General features: G+C 41.9%; 1 protein-coding gene across 3 annotated transcripts in view; it reads left to right on the forward strand.

Moving 5' to 3' along the window:
• The window catches only part of cep20 (centrosomal protein 20), a 28,144-nt gene extending 11,047 nt beyond the window's left edge, over positions 1-17,097 (forward strand). Inside the window, exons 3-5 of one of the 3 annotated variants that reach the window (XM_043712134.2) lie at positions 10,208-10,292; positions 11,153-11,289; positions 11,662-17,097. In XM_043712134.2, the coding sequence (XP_043568069.1) occupies positions 10,208-10,292; positions 11,153-11,289; positions 11,662-11,735 (296 nt within the window). In that variant the 3' untranslated portion in view covers positions 11,736-17,097. Of the gene's footprint in view, positions 1-10,207; positions 10,293-10,398; positions 11,018-11,152; positions 11,290-11,661 lie in introns of those variants that run through there. The other 2 variants (XM_043712135.2, XM_043712136.2) reach the window with 2 other exon arrangements.
• The last annotated feature ends 618 nt before the right edge of the window (positions 17,098-17,715 follow it).

Genomic DNA, 17,715 nt, shown 5'->3' on the forward strand with positions numbered 1-17,715 from the left:
GTAACTATACAAAACGCTAGTGTGGCCGCACTTGGAATATTGTGTACTGTTCTGGTCGCTATATTTCGGGAATGATGTGGAATATTGAAAAAGGTGCAGAGGACATTTACCAGGATGTTGCCTGGTCTGGAGGGAAGGTCTTATGAGGAAACGCTAAGAGACTTAGGTCTGTTCTCATTGGAAAGAAGGCAGCTAAGAGGGGATTTGATAGAGACATACAAGATGATCAGAGGATTAGATAGGGTAGACAGTGAAATTTTTTTTTCCTACGATGATAACGTCAGCTTGTACGAGGGGACATAACTACAAATTGAGGGATGATAGATTTAAGACAGATGTCAGAGGCAGGTTCTTTACTCAGAATGGTAAGGGCGTGAAATGCCCTACCTGCCAATGTAGTTAACTCAGCCATATTAGGGAGATTTAAACAATCCTTGAAGAAGCACATGGATGATGATGGGATAGTGTAGGGTTCAAGCTGAGAGTAGTTCACAACTCGGCGCAACATCGAGGGCCAATGGGCCTGTTCTGTGCTGTATTGTTCTATGTTCTATGATTGGAGTTGTTAACTTGGGCCAGTCAATGAGGGCCATCTGGCTCCAATCACTACCCAACCCACCCCCCTCCAAGCCCGGGTTTGGGGTGGGGGAGTGGTTCCTACAATGTTTTCATCCCAGGTCCCTTTCTGCTGATTCAGACTCAGATATGGGCTGCGTGTACCAGACCATAGACAGTCTCTTGCGTCCAGAGCATCTCAGGAGAGTTTCTTCTCCCTCCTCCTCTTCTTGTGGTAACAGTATTGAGGCTGCATCCATCTCTGATGGAGGTTTCTGTGACACTAGATGGAGGTAGAGAACCTACAGTTTGACTGGCTTTCCTAGTTGTTCTGAGGGGCCAAATGTGTTTTGCTCCTGCCCTATTTGAGATAACAGCTTTCAGGTGATCCATTTGTTTGTTCAAGACTGTATCATCACCTGAATTTTGTAAGCCATGGGACCTAACCTTGCCTCGTACCTACACGGCGCCATTTCCATGATTCTGGCACTAAACGTCATCCCCTGAATCAAACCCTGTCTCTCATAGAGGAAGCGTGTGGCCAGCCTTGGCATTCCAGCTGCCATTTCACCCTTCCCTCTCAGGTCTAGAAATCTCAGGTTTAACCTGGTGTGGAGTCTTCTCCCCATCAGCAACATATTGCATGCTGGATAGTCCTACATCAAACAGGAACTAGCACAGCTGGTTATCAAGTGGTACACTGTAGGCTGCTTCTTTAAGCCTACCTTCAACATTTGGACTGCTCTTTCTGCTAGACCATTAGACGAATGGATTGAATGGAGCTGGCCTTTTGCCGAATGCCATTTGACTTAAGGAAGTACTCAAATTCTCTGCTGGTAAGTGATGTCCCATTGTTAGTGACCAATACTTCTGGGAGTCAGCGTATTTGAATGATGCTCAGTGGTTTTCCCTGAGTTGTCGAGCAGAATTTATGCATGCTGAAAATGTGTTGCTGGAACAGCGCAGCAGGTCAGGCAGCATCCAGGGAACAGGAGAATCGACGTTTCGGGCATAAGCTCTTCTTCAAGCTTATGCCCGAAACGTCGATTCTCCTGTTCCCTGGATGCTGCCTGACCTGCTGCGCTGTTCCAGCAACACATTTTCAGCTCTGATCTCCAGCATCTGCAGACCTCACTTTCTCCTCAAAGAATTTATGCATGTCCAAACACTCTGAATAGAAGTCCACAGTGTCCATGAACATTGATCCCACGAAAGGACTGGCATAAAATCGACATGTAATTGAGTCCTGGGTTTACCTGGCCATTTCTGTGAATGTGGGGCCAATTCTGGTAGTAATATTTGTCCTTGTTGGCACTCCAAGCACTGCCCCACCAATGCAGCTATATCAGCATCCAACTCTGGCCACCAGACAGCTTCTTGCTAGCACCTTCATTTTGCAAACCCCTGGATGACTCTGGTGGAGTTCAGCCAGTATCTGGCAGTGACCTTTTATGTGGGATAATCACTCTTACTCACCAAAGTAAGGTGTCAACCTCTACACTGATCAGGTTTCGTTGGGTCAAAAGGTTTCAGTCCTTATTGCAATGGCCTTTCTGTCTCCCCCATCACAACTGGCTGTCTCTGGTGCGGAAGAGGGAGGGTAGGTCCTTGTGGGTCTGCTCCTGGGCCTGTCCAAACTGGCCATAAACAGGTCCAGCCAGCAGGTCATGGAGGGGGTCTTTATGGCCAGTTGTCTGCCCTTCTTCCGCAGCTATGTCCGAACCCGGTGTCTCTGGAGAAGGATTACGCAGTGCTCCCTCGAGCTGTTCAAGGAGAGGTAGGCACCGCAGGGAGTGCAGTGTTTTATTTCCCCCTCCAACTCTATTGATTTAGTCGCTGCCCTCCCCTTCACTTTTTTGATCACGCAGCATTGCCCTTCAACACTGCTTGTCACTGGCCACTCTGGTGCTTCCTTTCTTCCTGGTGGTGGAATATCAATAAAAGCTTTACGCACTTGTTCTTCACTGTGTCCTACACCTGCACACACACAACATGGGTCCTGGGAAAACTGAACACTACCAGAGAAGAAAAAAATACAACCGTCTGTTTTAGTTTTGCTAGGACAGGATCGTGTCCACAGTTGTCAGCAGTGATCGGAAGGGAGTTTAGGAAGTTTAAAATCAGAACAGACTCTTCTAGGGAACACACCACTGGTGGCGTATCTGTCAGTGGGAGGTGGCTCAGGGCATCCACATTGGCCTCTTGGCTTCCTGGCAGTGTTCTACCTTGTACTTGTACGTGCTGAGAATAAGGATCCACTGCTCAATTCTACTAGAAGTTATGGGTCGTGGTAATTTATCTTCCTTCGGTAGCCTTAACAGGGCTCTGTGATGTGTTAAAGAGCACAAATTCCTACCCGTAAAGGTACTGATGGAACTTCCTCACACCAAAGATGACTGCCAAACCTTCCTTCCTCTATCTGGGCATACTTGTGTTCAGAGTCAGCCAAGGTCCTGGGAAGCATACGCTATTGGGTATTTCTCTCCATTTGGCCACCAGTAAGCCAACACTACCCCAGTACAGTACGGGGAGGCATCACATGTCAGCACTATGTCTTGCTTTGGATCAGAGTGGGATGATCGCTGCTTTTTCACTTCCCTAAAGGCTGTTTCTTGGCTATACAGCCATTTCCAAGGCTGATCCTTTTTCAATAGCAGGTATGAGTGCCAAGATGAAGGCCAGGTTACTACAAGTTTTCCGTAATAATTTACTAACCCAAGCAAAGACCTAAGCTCAAGTGTAATCATGGAAGCCAGGGCTTCTTTGATCGCCCTCACTTTATCTTTCAAAGAGTGTAACCCGGTTTTGTCGACTCTGTAACCCAGCTAGGTCACTTGGGGTAAAAAGTGAGGACTGCAGATACTGAAGATCAGAGTCAAGAGTATGGTAGAGGAGGAGAACGTCTGATGAAGGGCTTATGCCTGAAACATAGATTCTCCTGCTTCTTGGATGCTGCCTGACCTACTGTGCTTTTCCAGCACCACAGGTCACTTGGGGTACCTGGAACACACATTTCCCTTTAAGGCATATGCCCACATAGGAGAAACATTTAAGCACAGTGTCCAAGTGCTCCTTATTGGTCTTCCCAGTTATTAGCACGTCATTCAGATAAATGACAACCTTGGATAGCGCTTCTAAAATGCTCTCCATGGTCCACTGGGAAAGGGCACAGGCTGATGATACCCCAAATACCAGTCTTGTGTCTTGGTATAAACCCTTATGGGTGTTAATTGTGGCATATGTCTGGGACTCCTCATTCAATCGCAATTGTAGGTATACATGGCTCATGTCCAGCTTCATAAAGGACAGCACCCCCCACCCCACCCCAAAAAAACATTGTGTACAGGTCCTCTATTTGAGGGATTGGGTATTTATCCAGCTGCAAAAAGCAATTTGCCATTTGCTTAAAATCCCCACAAAGGTGAACTAAGCCATCGGGCTTCGCAGTCGGGACTAACTGTGCTGGTTTGAGGATTCACTCACTCTCCAGCCTCTTGATTTCTGCCTATACATTTGCTCACAAGGCAAATGGCACCAGGTGGGCCTTGCAAAATCATGGAATTGCTTCCTGGTCAACATGTAACATGGCTTTGATCCATTTGAACAGATCTTGCAGCATCTGTGGAGAGAGAAGTAGAATCAAATCTTTTGAGTCCAGTATGCTGTATATCTTTAATAAAGGGAGCCATATCAAATTTGAAATGTTAACTCTGCTTCTGTCCCAAAGATACTGTCAGATCTACAGAGTTTCTCCAACATTTTCTGTTTTTATTTCAGGTTTCCAGCATCTGTAGTATTTTCACTTGAGTGAAATGCTGCAGGACTGTCAGTAGCTAGGGAACTGTAATTTAATATGAGTCAGCACCATCAAGAAAAAAAATAGATTGTAACATATTAGGTGATTTATGATGTAATGCTTGCTTGCTGTCTTTGAATGCTGACAGCACAGTTATGAGAGTGTTTTTCTTGCTTTAACCAAACCTCTTAAGAGTCTTCCCTTGATCGGTCTGTACGTAATTAGGACTGGAAACTATGTCTTCTTGAATCTTTATACAATATATTACCTCAACTTTAAACAAATACAGTATTTGGCTTGCCAGTAAACTTGACAACTAGTAACTTTTTATTTTGTGGCTGGTTAAAATGGATTTGCAGAGATCCATGTGTATGTTGAAATCCATGTACTTGTTCAATTCCTGTTAGAACATCGAACAATACAGTACAGGATCAGGCCCATCAGCCCATGATGTTGTGCCAAACATGATGTCAAATTAAACTAATCCCTTCTGACTGCCTTTGCTCCATATCCATCTATTCCTTGCATATTCATGTGCGTATCTAAAAGTCTCTTAAAATCCCCTATCGTATCTGCCTTCACTACCACCCCTGGCAGCACATTCTAGGCTCCTACCACACTCTATGTAAAAAAACTTGCCTCTCACATCTCTTTTTAAGTTTCTACCCCCACCTTAAATACATCCCTCTAGTTTTAGTTATTTCAACCATGAGAAAAAGATACTGACCATTAACCCTATCTGTGCAACTCATAATTTTATAAATTCCTATCCGGTCATCCCTAAGCCTCCACTGCTCCAGACAAAACAACCCGAGTTTTTCCAGCCTCTCCTTGTCATACCCTCTAATCCAGGCACCATCCTGGTAAATCTCTTCTGCATCCTCCCCAAAGCCTCCACGTCATTCCTGTCGTGTGGCGACCAGACTTGAACATGGTGCTCTTAAGTGTGACCTAACCAAAGTCTTATAAAGCTGCAACATGACATCCTGACTCTTGTATTCAGTTTCCCGACCAATAAAGGCAAGCATGCCATGCACCTTTATTACCACCCTATCTACATGCATGGCCATTTTCAGGGAGCTATGGACTTGGTTCAAGGTCCTGCCATTAACACTTTCCCTTAACATTTGATCTGCCAAAGTGCAGCACATCACACTTAACCGGATTAAGCTCCATCTGCCATTTCTCCACCCATATCTGCAACTGATCTATATCTTACTACATCCTTTTGACAACCTTTTACACTATCTACAACTCCACCAATTTTTGTATCGTCTGCAGATTTACTAACCCAGATATCTACATTTTCATCCAAGTCATTTATATATATCGCAAACAGGATACGGTTCTTTAACTATTGCTGTGCTATATATGAAGGCAAATGATTGGGGAGTCTGAAGTGATGCTAGTTTCTGTTGCCTAGCTTTTAGTTTTAGGTTTCACCCAAGAGGAATATTTTGGTAAAATCTGTCAAGTTGTTTTGCAAAAGTGATGCTACATTAGTAATCCCAGAGACTAGATTGAATAGATTTGAAATAAATTACAATCTCACCTGGCAATTTGTGAATTTGAATTGAGATTGCAAATTTTTATTTTGAAATCTTGTAACAGAATATCAACAAAAGTAGCCTTGAAGCTATGTGCATTTTTTTAAAATAAAGAAGAACCCCAACAGGTTCATTCATGTCCTTTAAGAAAGGGAACCTGCTGTCCTTTCATCTAGTCTAAATATGACTCCTATCCCACACCAATATGGTTACCTTTAAACCATCCTCTGACGTTGTCTAGCAAGTCATCAATTGTACCAAACTTCTAAACTGTTGTTCATTTACAGAATTCATTTATGGGGGTAACTATTTTGGGCAGTGATTACCAGCTATGCCAGACGTACTTTGAACCTGAAAGTGCATTTTAACTTCATAAGTAATCAACAGTCAGGACATCCTGATTGAGTAAAACCTCTGATGTGTCTACCTGACTTGGCAGAATTAGCTTCTCTCAATCTGGGTCAGGCAACTGCATGCAGGCCTCCTTGCCGTGTTACAATGCATCCTGGGATTATCATGCCAGTTCACAGTAACAATGATCTTGTCTGTGGCCTGAAACTTGGATCTTGCACATAATTATGAGGTGTGGTGTTAGCAGAATCCTTGAATCAGAGCCAAAGTCTTCACTGTGAGTCACACCATTCCCTGAAGACATCCCCATCTCCAAAGGGGCTCTTGTGTATAGGTCAATCCGCTATAACGTGACAGTTGCGTTCCTGTGCAACCTCACACTTTATTTGCTATACCTGTTCAGTAGAAAGTTTGCGTTATCCAAACAGCATCCACAATTTGTCAATCGCACTATAGCCAATTTGCATTGACGAAATGTGCATTGTATGGAATGACCTGTATTGTGATACTGTTATTACTTCTGAACCAAGAAGCCTGAGTTCACATACCATTTGCTGTAGAGGTAACATCTCTGAACTGGTTGATTAGAAAATATCTGCAAACAATTCTAAAACAACAGTCATTAGAATCCTTAATCAGCAATTAACCTGAAAGTAGTTGAAGATTACTTTAAATAGCACTGGTAGAATCCTTCTACTGCTCAATACCTATTTAGCTGTGTCAGGTCATGAGAGCATACTGGCTAGAGGATCCAGGTTGAAAATGACACAGCTAAAGTCATTTCAGTGTTACACACTGACTGATATCTCTAACTGCCTGTTCTGCATGCTTCCAGTTCTCAACATCTGCATTAATGATCTCAAGAAAATAGCATCTGGTCTGGCCAGTACAAGAAGTGCATATGTATGTGGCACTGTTGTCATTTGGATATGAAAAGGCATCTATAGTTCCCAAAGGTTCAGACACTACAACTGAAATTTGTGGCCAAAAAAATAAGAGCAAGTGTCTTCTTCCCTCTGATACTAAGTATTAAATCACCATAGCCCTTGCAACTTGCTACTCCAGTAAGGCTCAACCTCATGTAATTCTGAGCCAATGAGATCCAGTTGTAGACTGCAGGTCATGAATGAGTGATGGAGCAGATTCAATGAGCCAAGTGACCTAATTCTGCTCTTTGTCATATGGTCTTAAGGGAACACAAGCATAGTTAGCAGCTGTAAAGGGCTGGTTGGCTGGCAGTGTGATCAGCAAGCGCACTGACAGGGTGGTAATGGTAAGATATCAACATATATCTTCCCAAGAAGTCAGCAGGTTCATACTCAAAGATGCTACTGTCAGTCTGCCAAATGGAGTTTTCACAATCCCAGCAGTGTATTGGAGGATAAATTGTTGGACTCCCCCTAGAACCTGCAAGTTTCTATGAACACTGGTATCAGCAACTGTTTCATGGTAAGCTGAGTCTGCATTGTTTCAGTCTGAGATTTCACTGCAGCACTGAGAATTTGGGTGGCTTCTGATTTTATCACAAAGGTATCTGAACTGATCGCTGTGGTATCTTAGTGTCTGACAGCCAGATAATGTAACGGGCCACTCTGGAAATAAAAGGTTACAACTTCTGCTAAAAATGTGCAGTATTGGTGTCAGATGTTGCTATGTTCCTGGTTATTAACCTCAGGTTTTCTGGCAGATCTGCCAATACAATAAGCATTTGTGTGCACACACCTTCTGTGTCTTATCTCATCCAAGTCCCCTGGAGCAGAGCTGATGTGTGTCACCTGGGAAGTTGACGCCTCCGCTACTGTTTTCCTTGCCGTAGCTGCAGGTCACCCTATGTCCGATGTCTATCTCACTGTGTATAGATTCCGCTGCAATCAAGATTCACCACCTTTAAGAGATGAGGACAAACTTTAGGCATTGCAAATCCCTCTCAGTTTTGTGCCCCTTCTGCTTTGGTGTGCTGTCTGGTTGTACATCATGATCTCCATGGTTTTAGCTCTCTACATCAAGCTGCTTTGTGCATTTTGATTTCATGTTTAAGTTTGATAACCATCTCTCAGAAAGGTTGGTGTAAGCATTATATTTTAAGCCTCAAATCAGTTTTTAACTACTTGACTTAAATAATATTTGAATCAGAGAAAGGTTCTTCAGTATCATAACTTGGGGGAGGAATAAAAAGCACATTCAAGAAATAATAAAGCAATCATAGCTTTAATGTGATGTTTCATTAACATTTTACCTATGAGCTACTTTAATGTGTTTTAAAGAAGAGCATTTTCAACTGCTGAGAATATCCATGGTTTTCCCCAAGAAGAAATGAATGTTTGGAAGTTTCCAACCCAGAAAATTGTAGAGGCTAGGTCACTGAAAGTACTTAGTAGGAGGTGATTTTTTTGTATTGTTGGGGAGTTGAGGTGGAAGAAGATTTTTTTTAAAATGATCCACGCATGGGATATAAGCATTGCTGGCTAAGCCGTCATTTATTGCTTGTACCTAGTTGCCCTTGGTGTTGGTGAGCTGCTTTTATGAACCGCTGCAATCCACATGTTATGGGTTAACCCACAATGTCCATAGGGAGGGAATTCCAGGATTTTGACCCAATGACAGTGAAGGAATGGCGATATATTTCTGGTCAGGATGGTAAGTGCCTTGGAGGGGAATCTGCAAATGATTGTGTTTCCACATATCAGTTTTGGGACCAGCTTTGGGAAGTCAGGAGGTGAGTTACTTGCCACAGAATTCCGAGCCTTTGACCTGTTTTTATTGTCACTGTATTTATATGGTGAATTCAGATCAGTTTCTGGTCACTGATAACCCCCTGATGTTGATAGTGGGGGATTCAGTAAGACCATTGATTGTCATGGGGCAGTGTTTAGATTGTATATTCGTGGTGCTAGTCATTGCTTGGCATTTGTGTGGCGTGAATATTTCCTGCTACTTGTCAGCCTGGATATTGTCCAACTCTTGTTGCATTTGAACATGGACTACTTCACTACTGGAGGATATGAATGGTGTTGAACATTGTGCAAATAACAGTGAATATCCCCATTTGTGGTCTTATGTTGAAGGGAAAATTGATGAAGCAGTTGAAGATGGTTGGGGCTAGGACACTAAGGAACTCCTGTAGAGATGTCCTGGAACTAAGCTAATTGACCTCCAACAACCACAACCATCTTCCTATGTGACATGCTTAACATTCCTGATGAAGACTTTATGCTCAAAACATCGATTCTCCTGCTCCTCGGATGCTGCCTGACCAGCTGTGCTTTTCCAGCACCACACTCTTTGACTCTGATTTCCAGCATCTGCAATCCTCACTTTCTCCTGTTTAATTAGTTAGACTTTTATGAACTGCTTGGATCAGGATTTGCGTTATGTTCGCTCAGCTGAAAAGTTGATTTGCAGACGTTTCACCCCCTGTCTAGGTGACATCTTCAGTGCTTTGGAGCCTCCTGTGAAGCGCTATGGTACCATGTATTCTGGAGTTTATTTGGTTCCGATGCTTCTGCTTCCGGTTGCCAGTTGCAGCTGTTAGTTGTAGTGGTCAGTATATTGAGTCTGGATCTATGTGCTGGTTGATGGAGTCCGTGGATGAGTGCCATGCTTCTAGAAATTGTCTGGCTGTCATCTGTTTGGCTTGTCGTATGATTGTTGTGTTGTCCCAGTCGAATTTGTGGTCCTTGTCATCTGTATGTGGCGTACTAGGGACAGCTGGTCTTAGCATTTAGTGGCTAGTTGGTGTTTATGGATGCGGATTGCTAGTTGTCTGCCTGTTTGTCCTATATAGTGTTTCGTGCAGTCTTTGCAAGGAATCTTATAAATTACACCTAGACCGGGGATGAAACGTCTGCAAAGCAACTTCTCAGCTCGGCAACATATCCACAACTACAACAACCGGCACTCGAGCTACAAATCTTTATGCAAACCTTGATTAAATATTGTCACTTTTATTTTCACACAGAAGCTGGTCAACCTGAGATACCCTTAGACAGACAGTTTCTGGTAAATGAGTTAAATGTAATTGAAGATTCAAGCACAAAAACAGTGTAAGTAAATCCTATACATTTTATTACTGCAATTGGCAATGGTTTCTATGCTTTATTTCTTGGTTTTTATTTCGGTGTTCAAATATTATAAAACATAATTTCGCAGATCTAGAAATGCTTCTATCTTGCTACTTGAGGAGAAAGTGAGGTCTGCAGAGGTCTTCCTGAAGAAGGGCTTATGCCCGAAACGTCGATTCTCCTGTTCCCTGGATGCTGCCTGACCTGCTGCGCTTTTCCAGCAACACATTTTCAGATCTTGCTACTTGAGCAAGGGATAAAAGATTAGATACTTTAGAAATTAATTATTTTGAAAGATATCACCCCCATTTGTTTTGCTGTGTGGAATTTAGTGTAATTCAAAAGTTGTAACATGAAATCAATACATGACAGCATTTAGTATATTCTAAATTAACACATACACAAAAATATTGAACAGAAGAATTAACTTGTGGCCATTTTAAATCTGTTCAAAAGATGGTCTGTGTCATACTTTTTTGAATGCAAAAACATTGCTTAATTGGTATCGAACATCTTGGAAGATTTTCTATAAAGTAACCATACAATCCTCTGCTAAAAATTTCAGAATTAAAAGACTGCTTATGAAAACCAGAGCTCATTTTCACACTGTGTTTTCATATTTCTTATTTGTAATAAAGGATATTTCTGTGATCGAGTACTTTATAGATATATGGTAAATTTGTGAACAATAAAACATTTTGTTGAAATCAACTGTGTTTTGGCACAGTATGTCTGTTTTGAATGCTGCAAATATTTTAATAAATAATGTAAAAATTATCTTTGGCAAATGTAGATTACTAAAGTTTTAATCTCTGTTTAAAACTTATATTTTCTGCTTATAGGCCTCTGCTATATGGAATCCTAGCTCACTTTGTAAATGAGAGCAAAGAGGATGGAGTTAAATCTCTGATTAAAGGTGCATCTATGCCTAATATAAAGAAAATGACTTTAAAGCAACCAAATGAGAAATGTACCCTAGGTAGGATATTTAAAATTGAACTGGGTGGAGCTGGAAATGAGTTGCACAAAATATCTATGCTGTACAACTTAATTCTGGAACTCAACAACGCATCCCACTTTGTTGCAAAAATGTATAGCTAAGGTAAAACTAAAAAAAATCCTTTGAGTATTTAATAACTAAGCATTTAAAAAACACATTATATCAAACTAATGTTCTGATTGTATTAATGCATTGCAACATGGTAAAGAGTTCCCATCAGTAATTAAATGTTTAATTTTCAACCACTCGTTGAAGTTGTACAGCCTGTGACATTTTTGATTACTCTGTCTATATGTAATTCTTGCCCCTAACCATATTGTGTTTTGTTAAGTGTAGATTTTGTTTCCCTAGATGACTTGCCCGAACCTGGACGATTAGGTGGAAGAAACTTTGAAGACCATTTTGTTCTCCGAGGTGGACACTGATTACAGCTGACTATTCCTTTACCAGCGTGTTAAATAACAGACTGCAGTTTGGCCACCTCTGGTTACCTCTGCCTTTGGTTATCTCTACCTTAAAGTCCTAGTATCTTGAAAATGTCCAACAAAGGAATTTGGTGCCTGGCACCCTGTTATATTTGTTTTTGTTTTACTTCTTTTCTTAAATTGGTAAATGTAGCTTTATTTAAAAGATCTGAACTTTGCCTAACTACTGGTAATAAGGCCAGCCTTGGACCAGCATGAGCATTTATACTGTTAGCTTTCGTGCTGCAAGCAGACACATGGAATCTGGTCATATGCCTATTATTTCTTTTGTGTCTGAGTCTGCATTGTTACTTCAGTTGCATGTGTTTTTTAACACGTTAGTTTACTTTATTTTCCTGCAAACTATAATTTGCAACAGTAACAAGTGATAAGTTTACCTATTCTAAATTTAAATATTATGCTTTGGCATCTAGGGTCTGCAGTCCTACTTTTCACAATGTCTCGTTCTTCATTTATCTTAAATTGACTTGCTGGTATTCGGCCTATTTTATGCCAGCCAACACTGGAGCTATGAAATTGTTCAGTCAGACATGATCAAATTGGATATGCATTGGGAATTACACATTGAAACATTTGAAAATGTTTGTCATCTGTGATATTTTTGTATTGATATTTATTGCAATGTTTTATATATAATAAATTTGATTTTGTCAATTATGTTTTAGTATTGTCTATTTTAATTCACTTTTTCAAACAGCAAATTTTCTGCACCAGTTCTGAGGAAAGTCATGTTGGACCCAACATTAACTCTGTTTTTGTCTCTCCACAGATGCTGCCAGATGTGCTACGTTTCTCCAGCATCTTCTGTTTTTATTTCAGATTTCCTGTATTTACACTATTTTGCTTTTATTAATCTAAATTTTCTGCACTGTTCACTCGCTGAGAAGTAGGGTTGACCTGGATATTAGCAATTTTGAAGGCTGTGTTTAACAATGTTAAAGTTGCTGTACAATTGCAAATTGTTGTGGAACATGTCTATTAAGGATTAACAATTAATATTTCCTTGAAAGTGGAGTCACAGGTAAATAGGGTAGTGAAGAAGGTGATTGCTATGCTTTCCTATATTGGTCAGAGCACTGAGTATAGGAGTTGAGAAGTTATGTTGTGGCTGGACGGGACATTGGTTAGGCCACTTTTGGATTATTGGGTGCAGTTCTTCCTATAGGAGGGAGACGAGGATATTGTAAGACTTGAAAGGGCTCTAAAAAGATTTATAAGGAAGTTGCCAGGGTTGGAGGATTTGAGCTATACGGAGAGGCTGAATAGGCTGGGGCTGTTTTCCCTGGAGTGTCAGAGGTTGAGGAGTGACCTTACAGGGGTTTATAAAATCATGAAGGGCATGGATATGATAATTAGACAAGGTCTTTTCCCTGGGGTGGGGGAGTCCAGTACTAGAGGGCATAGGTTGACGGTGAGAGGGGAAAGATTTAAAAGGGACCTTAGGGCAAGGTTTTCATGCAAAGGGTGATGCATGTATGGAATGAGCTGCCAAAGTAAGTGGTGGAGACTGGTACAGTTACAGCATTTAAAAGGCATCTGGATGGGTATATGAATAGGAAGAGTTTAAAGAGATATGGGCCAAGTGCTGGCAAATGGGAGTAGATTGGGTTGGGATATCTGGTCGGCATGGACGAGTTGGACCGAAAGGATCTGTTTTGTCGAGGAAGATCTACCTTCCGAGTCAGTATGGGTGGAAATTAGGAACAGCCAGGGAGCAGTCACCTTGTTAGGGATTTACTACAGGCCCCCCAATAGCAGCAGGGAGATGGAAGAAAGCATAGGTTGGCAGATTTTGGAAGAGTGTGGACGTAGTAGGGTTGTTGTAATGGGTGACTTTAACTTTCTCAATATTGATTGGAACCTCCTTCGAGCAGAAGATTTGAATGGAGCTGTTTTTGTAAGATGTGTTCAGGAGGGTTTCCTAACTCAGTACGTTGACAGGCCGACGAGGGGAGAGGCCATTCTAGACTTGGTGCTCGGAAACGAGCCAGGGCAGGTATCAGATCTTGTGGTGGGAGAGCATTTTGGTGATAGTGACCACAACTGCCTCACATTCTACATAGCTATGGAGAAGGAGAGGATTAGGCAAATGGGAGGATATTTAATTGGGGAAGAGGAAACTATAATGCGATTAGACAAGAGTTAGGAAGCATGGATGGGGAGCAATTGTTCCATGGTTAAAGGCACTAGAGACATGTGGAGACTGTTTAAGGAACAGTTGTTGTAAGTGATGAATAAATATGTCCCTCTGAGACAGGCAAGAAGTGGTAAGATAAAGGAACCTTGGATGATGAGAGTGGTGGAGCTACTCGTCAAAAGGAAAAAGGTAGCTTACATAAGGTGGAGGAAGCTAGGGTCAAGCTCAGCTCTACAGGATTACAGGCAGGCGTGGAAGGAGCTCAAAAATGGTCTGAAGAGAGCCAGGAGGGGGCACGAGAAAGGCTTGGCAGAACGGATTAGGGAGAACACAAAGGCATTTTATACTTATGTGAGGAATAAGAGATTGGTCATTGAAAGAGTAGGGCCGATCAGGGATAGCATAGGGAATTTGTGTGTGGAGTCTAAGGAGGTAGGGGAAGCCCTAAATGAGTTTTTTGTTTCTGTCTTTACGAAAGAAACGAACTTTGTAGTGAATGAAACCTTTGAAGAACAGGTGTGCATGCTGGAATGGATAGAGATAGAGGAAGCTGATTTGCTGAAAATTTTGTCAAACATTAAGATTGACAAGTCACCAGGCCCGGACCAGATTTGTCCTCGGCTGCTTTGGGAAACGAGAAATGCAATTTCTTCGCCACTTGCGAAGATCTTTGCATCCTCGCTCTTCACTGGAGTCGTACCTGAGGACTGGAGAGAGGCAAATGTAATTCCTCTCTTCAAGAAAGGAAATAGGGAAATCCCCGGCAATTACAGACCAGTAAATCTCACGTCTGTCGTCTGCGAGGTTTTTTTTTTAGATTAGATTACTTACAGTGTGGAAACAGGCCCTTCGGCCCAACAAGTCCACACCACCCCGCCGAAGCGCAACCCACCCATACTCCTACATCTACCCCTTACCTAACACTACGGGCAATTTAGCATAGCCAATTCACCTGACCTGCCCATCTTTGGACTGTGGGAGGAAACCGGAGCACCCGGAGGAAACCCACGCAGACACGGGGAGAATGTGCAAACTCCACACAGTCAGTCGCTTGAGGCAGGAATTGAATCCGGGTCTCTGGCGCTGTGAGGCAGCAGTGCTAACCACTGTGCCACCGTGCCGCCCACAAAGGTGTTAGAAAGGATTCTGAGGGATAGGATTTATGACCATCTGGAAGAGCATGGCTTGATTAAATGCAGTCAACGCAGCTTTGTGAGGGGCAGGTCATGCCTCACAAACCTAATCGAGTTCTTTGAGGATGTGACTAGAAAAGTTGATGAGGGTCGAGCTTTGAATGTGGTGTATATGGACTTCAGCAAGGCATTTGATAAAGTTCCCCATGGTAGGCTCATTCAGAAGGTCAGGAGGAATGGGATACAGAGGAACTTAGCTGTCGGGATACAGAATTGGCTGGAGACAGCGAGTGGTAGTAGAAGGAAAATATTCTGCCTGGAAGTCTGTGGTGAGTGGTGTTCCACAGGGCTCTGTCCTTGGGCCTCTACTGTTTGTAATTTTTATGAATGACTTGGATGAGGGGATTGAAGGATGGGTCAGCAAGTTTTCAGACGACACAAAGGTTGGAGGTGTCATTGACAGTATAGAGGGCTGTTGCAGGCTGCAGCGGGACATTGACAGGATGCAGAGATGGGCTGAGAGGTGGCAGATGGAGTTCAACCTGGATAAATGCGAGGTGATGCATTTTGGAAGGTCGAATTTGAAAGCTGAGTACAGGATTAAGGATAGGATTCTTGGCAGTGTGGAGGAACAGAGGGATCTTGGTGTGCAGGTACATAGATCCCTTAAAATGGCCACCCAAGTGGACAGGGTTGTTAAGAAAGCATATGGTGTTTTGGCTTTCATTAACAGGGGGATTGAGTTTAAGAGTCGTGAGATCTTGTTGCAGCTCTATAAAACTTTGGTTAGACCGCACTTGGAATACTACGTCCAGTTCTGGTCGCCCTATTATAGGAAAGATGTGGATGCTTTAGAGAGGGTTCAGAGGAGGTTTACCAGGACGCTGCCTGGACTGGAGGGCTTATCTTATGAAGAGAGGTTGACTGAGCTCGGACTTTTTTCATTGGAGAAAAGGAGGAGGAGAGGGGACCTAATTGAGGTATACAAGATACTGAGAGGCATAGATAGAGTCGATAGCCAGAGACTATTTCCCAGGGCAGAAATGGCTAACACGAGGGGTCATAGTTTTAAGCTGGTTGGAGGAAAGTATAGAGGGGATGTTAGAGGCAGGTTCTTTACACAGAGAGTTGAGAGAGCATGGAATGCGTTGCCAGCAGCTGTTGTGGAAGCAAGGTCATTGGGGACATTTAAGAGACTACTGGACATGCATATGGTCACAGAAATTTGAGGGTGCATACATGAGGATCAGTAGTCCGCACAACATCGTGGGCTGAAGGGCCTGTTCTGTGCTGTACTGTTCTATGTTTCCATCTCTATGACTCTATAATTTGTCTCCTATGAATTGCCTTGTACTATAATTGATTATAATTCACCTTAACAGTCTCTGGACAGGCATATCATTTATTTTGTGATGCAGCATAAATATATATAAAAACTTGTCAGTTTAATTTGAAAAACATAAGGTGGTGCTTAATATATATTTCCAAACTTCTGCTGAGATAGGTTAGTCGTAAAACCTTAGAAGCATGAATGGAGAATGTGCAACATTGATGAGTTTTTGTTAGCTTGGATGTCTGGTCCCAAATTGAATAGTGTGCGCAACTTCACCCAAATGTTTTGTGGACTTTGCTGCTTAGCTATTCAGTTCGTCAGAGTATGTTGCTGTAACTACCTTCTGGTTAAGACTTTACCTCTTGCATCATCAAAGACATTGTACTGGTAAAATGGACTCAAAGCCTTTTACAGAGGAACCTCAATTATCCGAAAGACATGAGCGGGAAGTATTTCATTCAGTTAAACAAATTTCAGATAATCAAATGCTGGATAACATAGTTTAGCCAAACATCAGGACCTGCGATCTTGCCAAATAATCCGATATTCAGATAATCGAATGCTGGATAATCGAGGTTCCTGTGTCCTCTATTCCAAAAGTATTTATATAACAATTAACAATTCAAAGACATTCATACAATTTTACTTTTGAGATGATGATACGTGATATTTAATTCCATTAAAATAGGTTAAAAACTGTTTCGTATTTTTTGCAAATTTTCTATCATACTATTTTACTCGGAGCATAATTCTTAATTGAATAACATAATTTTGTTGAACCTTTAATCTTGCAACTTCCAAATTGACTGGTAAATGTTATTAACTCTCCACTAAAATCAACAACCTTCCGGGATTATCTTGAAGACCAAATGTATCCCAACTTTTTTTCTCCTTACATTTTTATCTTCAAAAACTAAAAAAAGCCTTGGTCCTCTAAGTCTGGGGAATAATGAATGGAAGAGAAGGATATAGATGAATTGAACAGTAACGTGACATGTGCTCACTGCTGAGGATACAAGTAAATGCTAAAAATAATTGTGAGCCAGGAAGTAAAAGGGAGGGAAATCCTTGAAACAATTATATCTATCAGGAAATTATACCGAGAAAGTTATTAGAACTAAAAGCTGACTAATCTCCAGACCTTAAAATGCATACATTTTAATTAATTAAGGAGTTGCAGTAAATCCCGAACATTTGAGGAACTTCAGCTCAGAGTTCAGTCTGGAGGCTGAGTTGCAGACACTGCAATATGTCAGTGGAGAGAGAGTTACCAAAACATTTTGTTCCAGAAGACAGTTGCACCACTTAGGGTGGGGT

This window comes from Chiloscyllium plagiosum, unplaced genomic scaffold, assembly GCF_037043375.1.
Source record: "Chiloscyllium plagiosum isolate Xiang-an unplaced genomic scaffold, Cpla_swu_hap1 HiC_scaffold_20, whole genome shotgun sequence".
NCBI lineage: Eukaryota > Metazoa > Chordata > Chondrichthyes > Orectolobiformes > Hemiscylliidae > Chiloscyllium > Chiloscyllium plagiosum.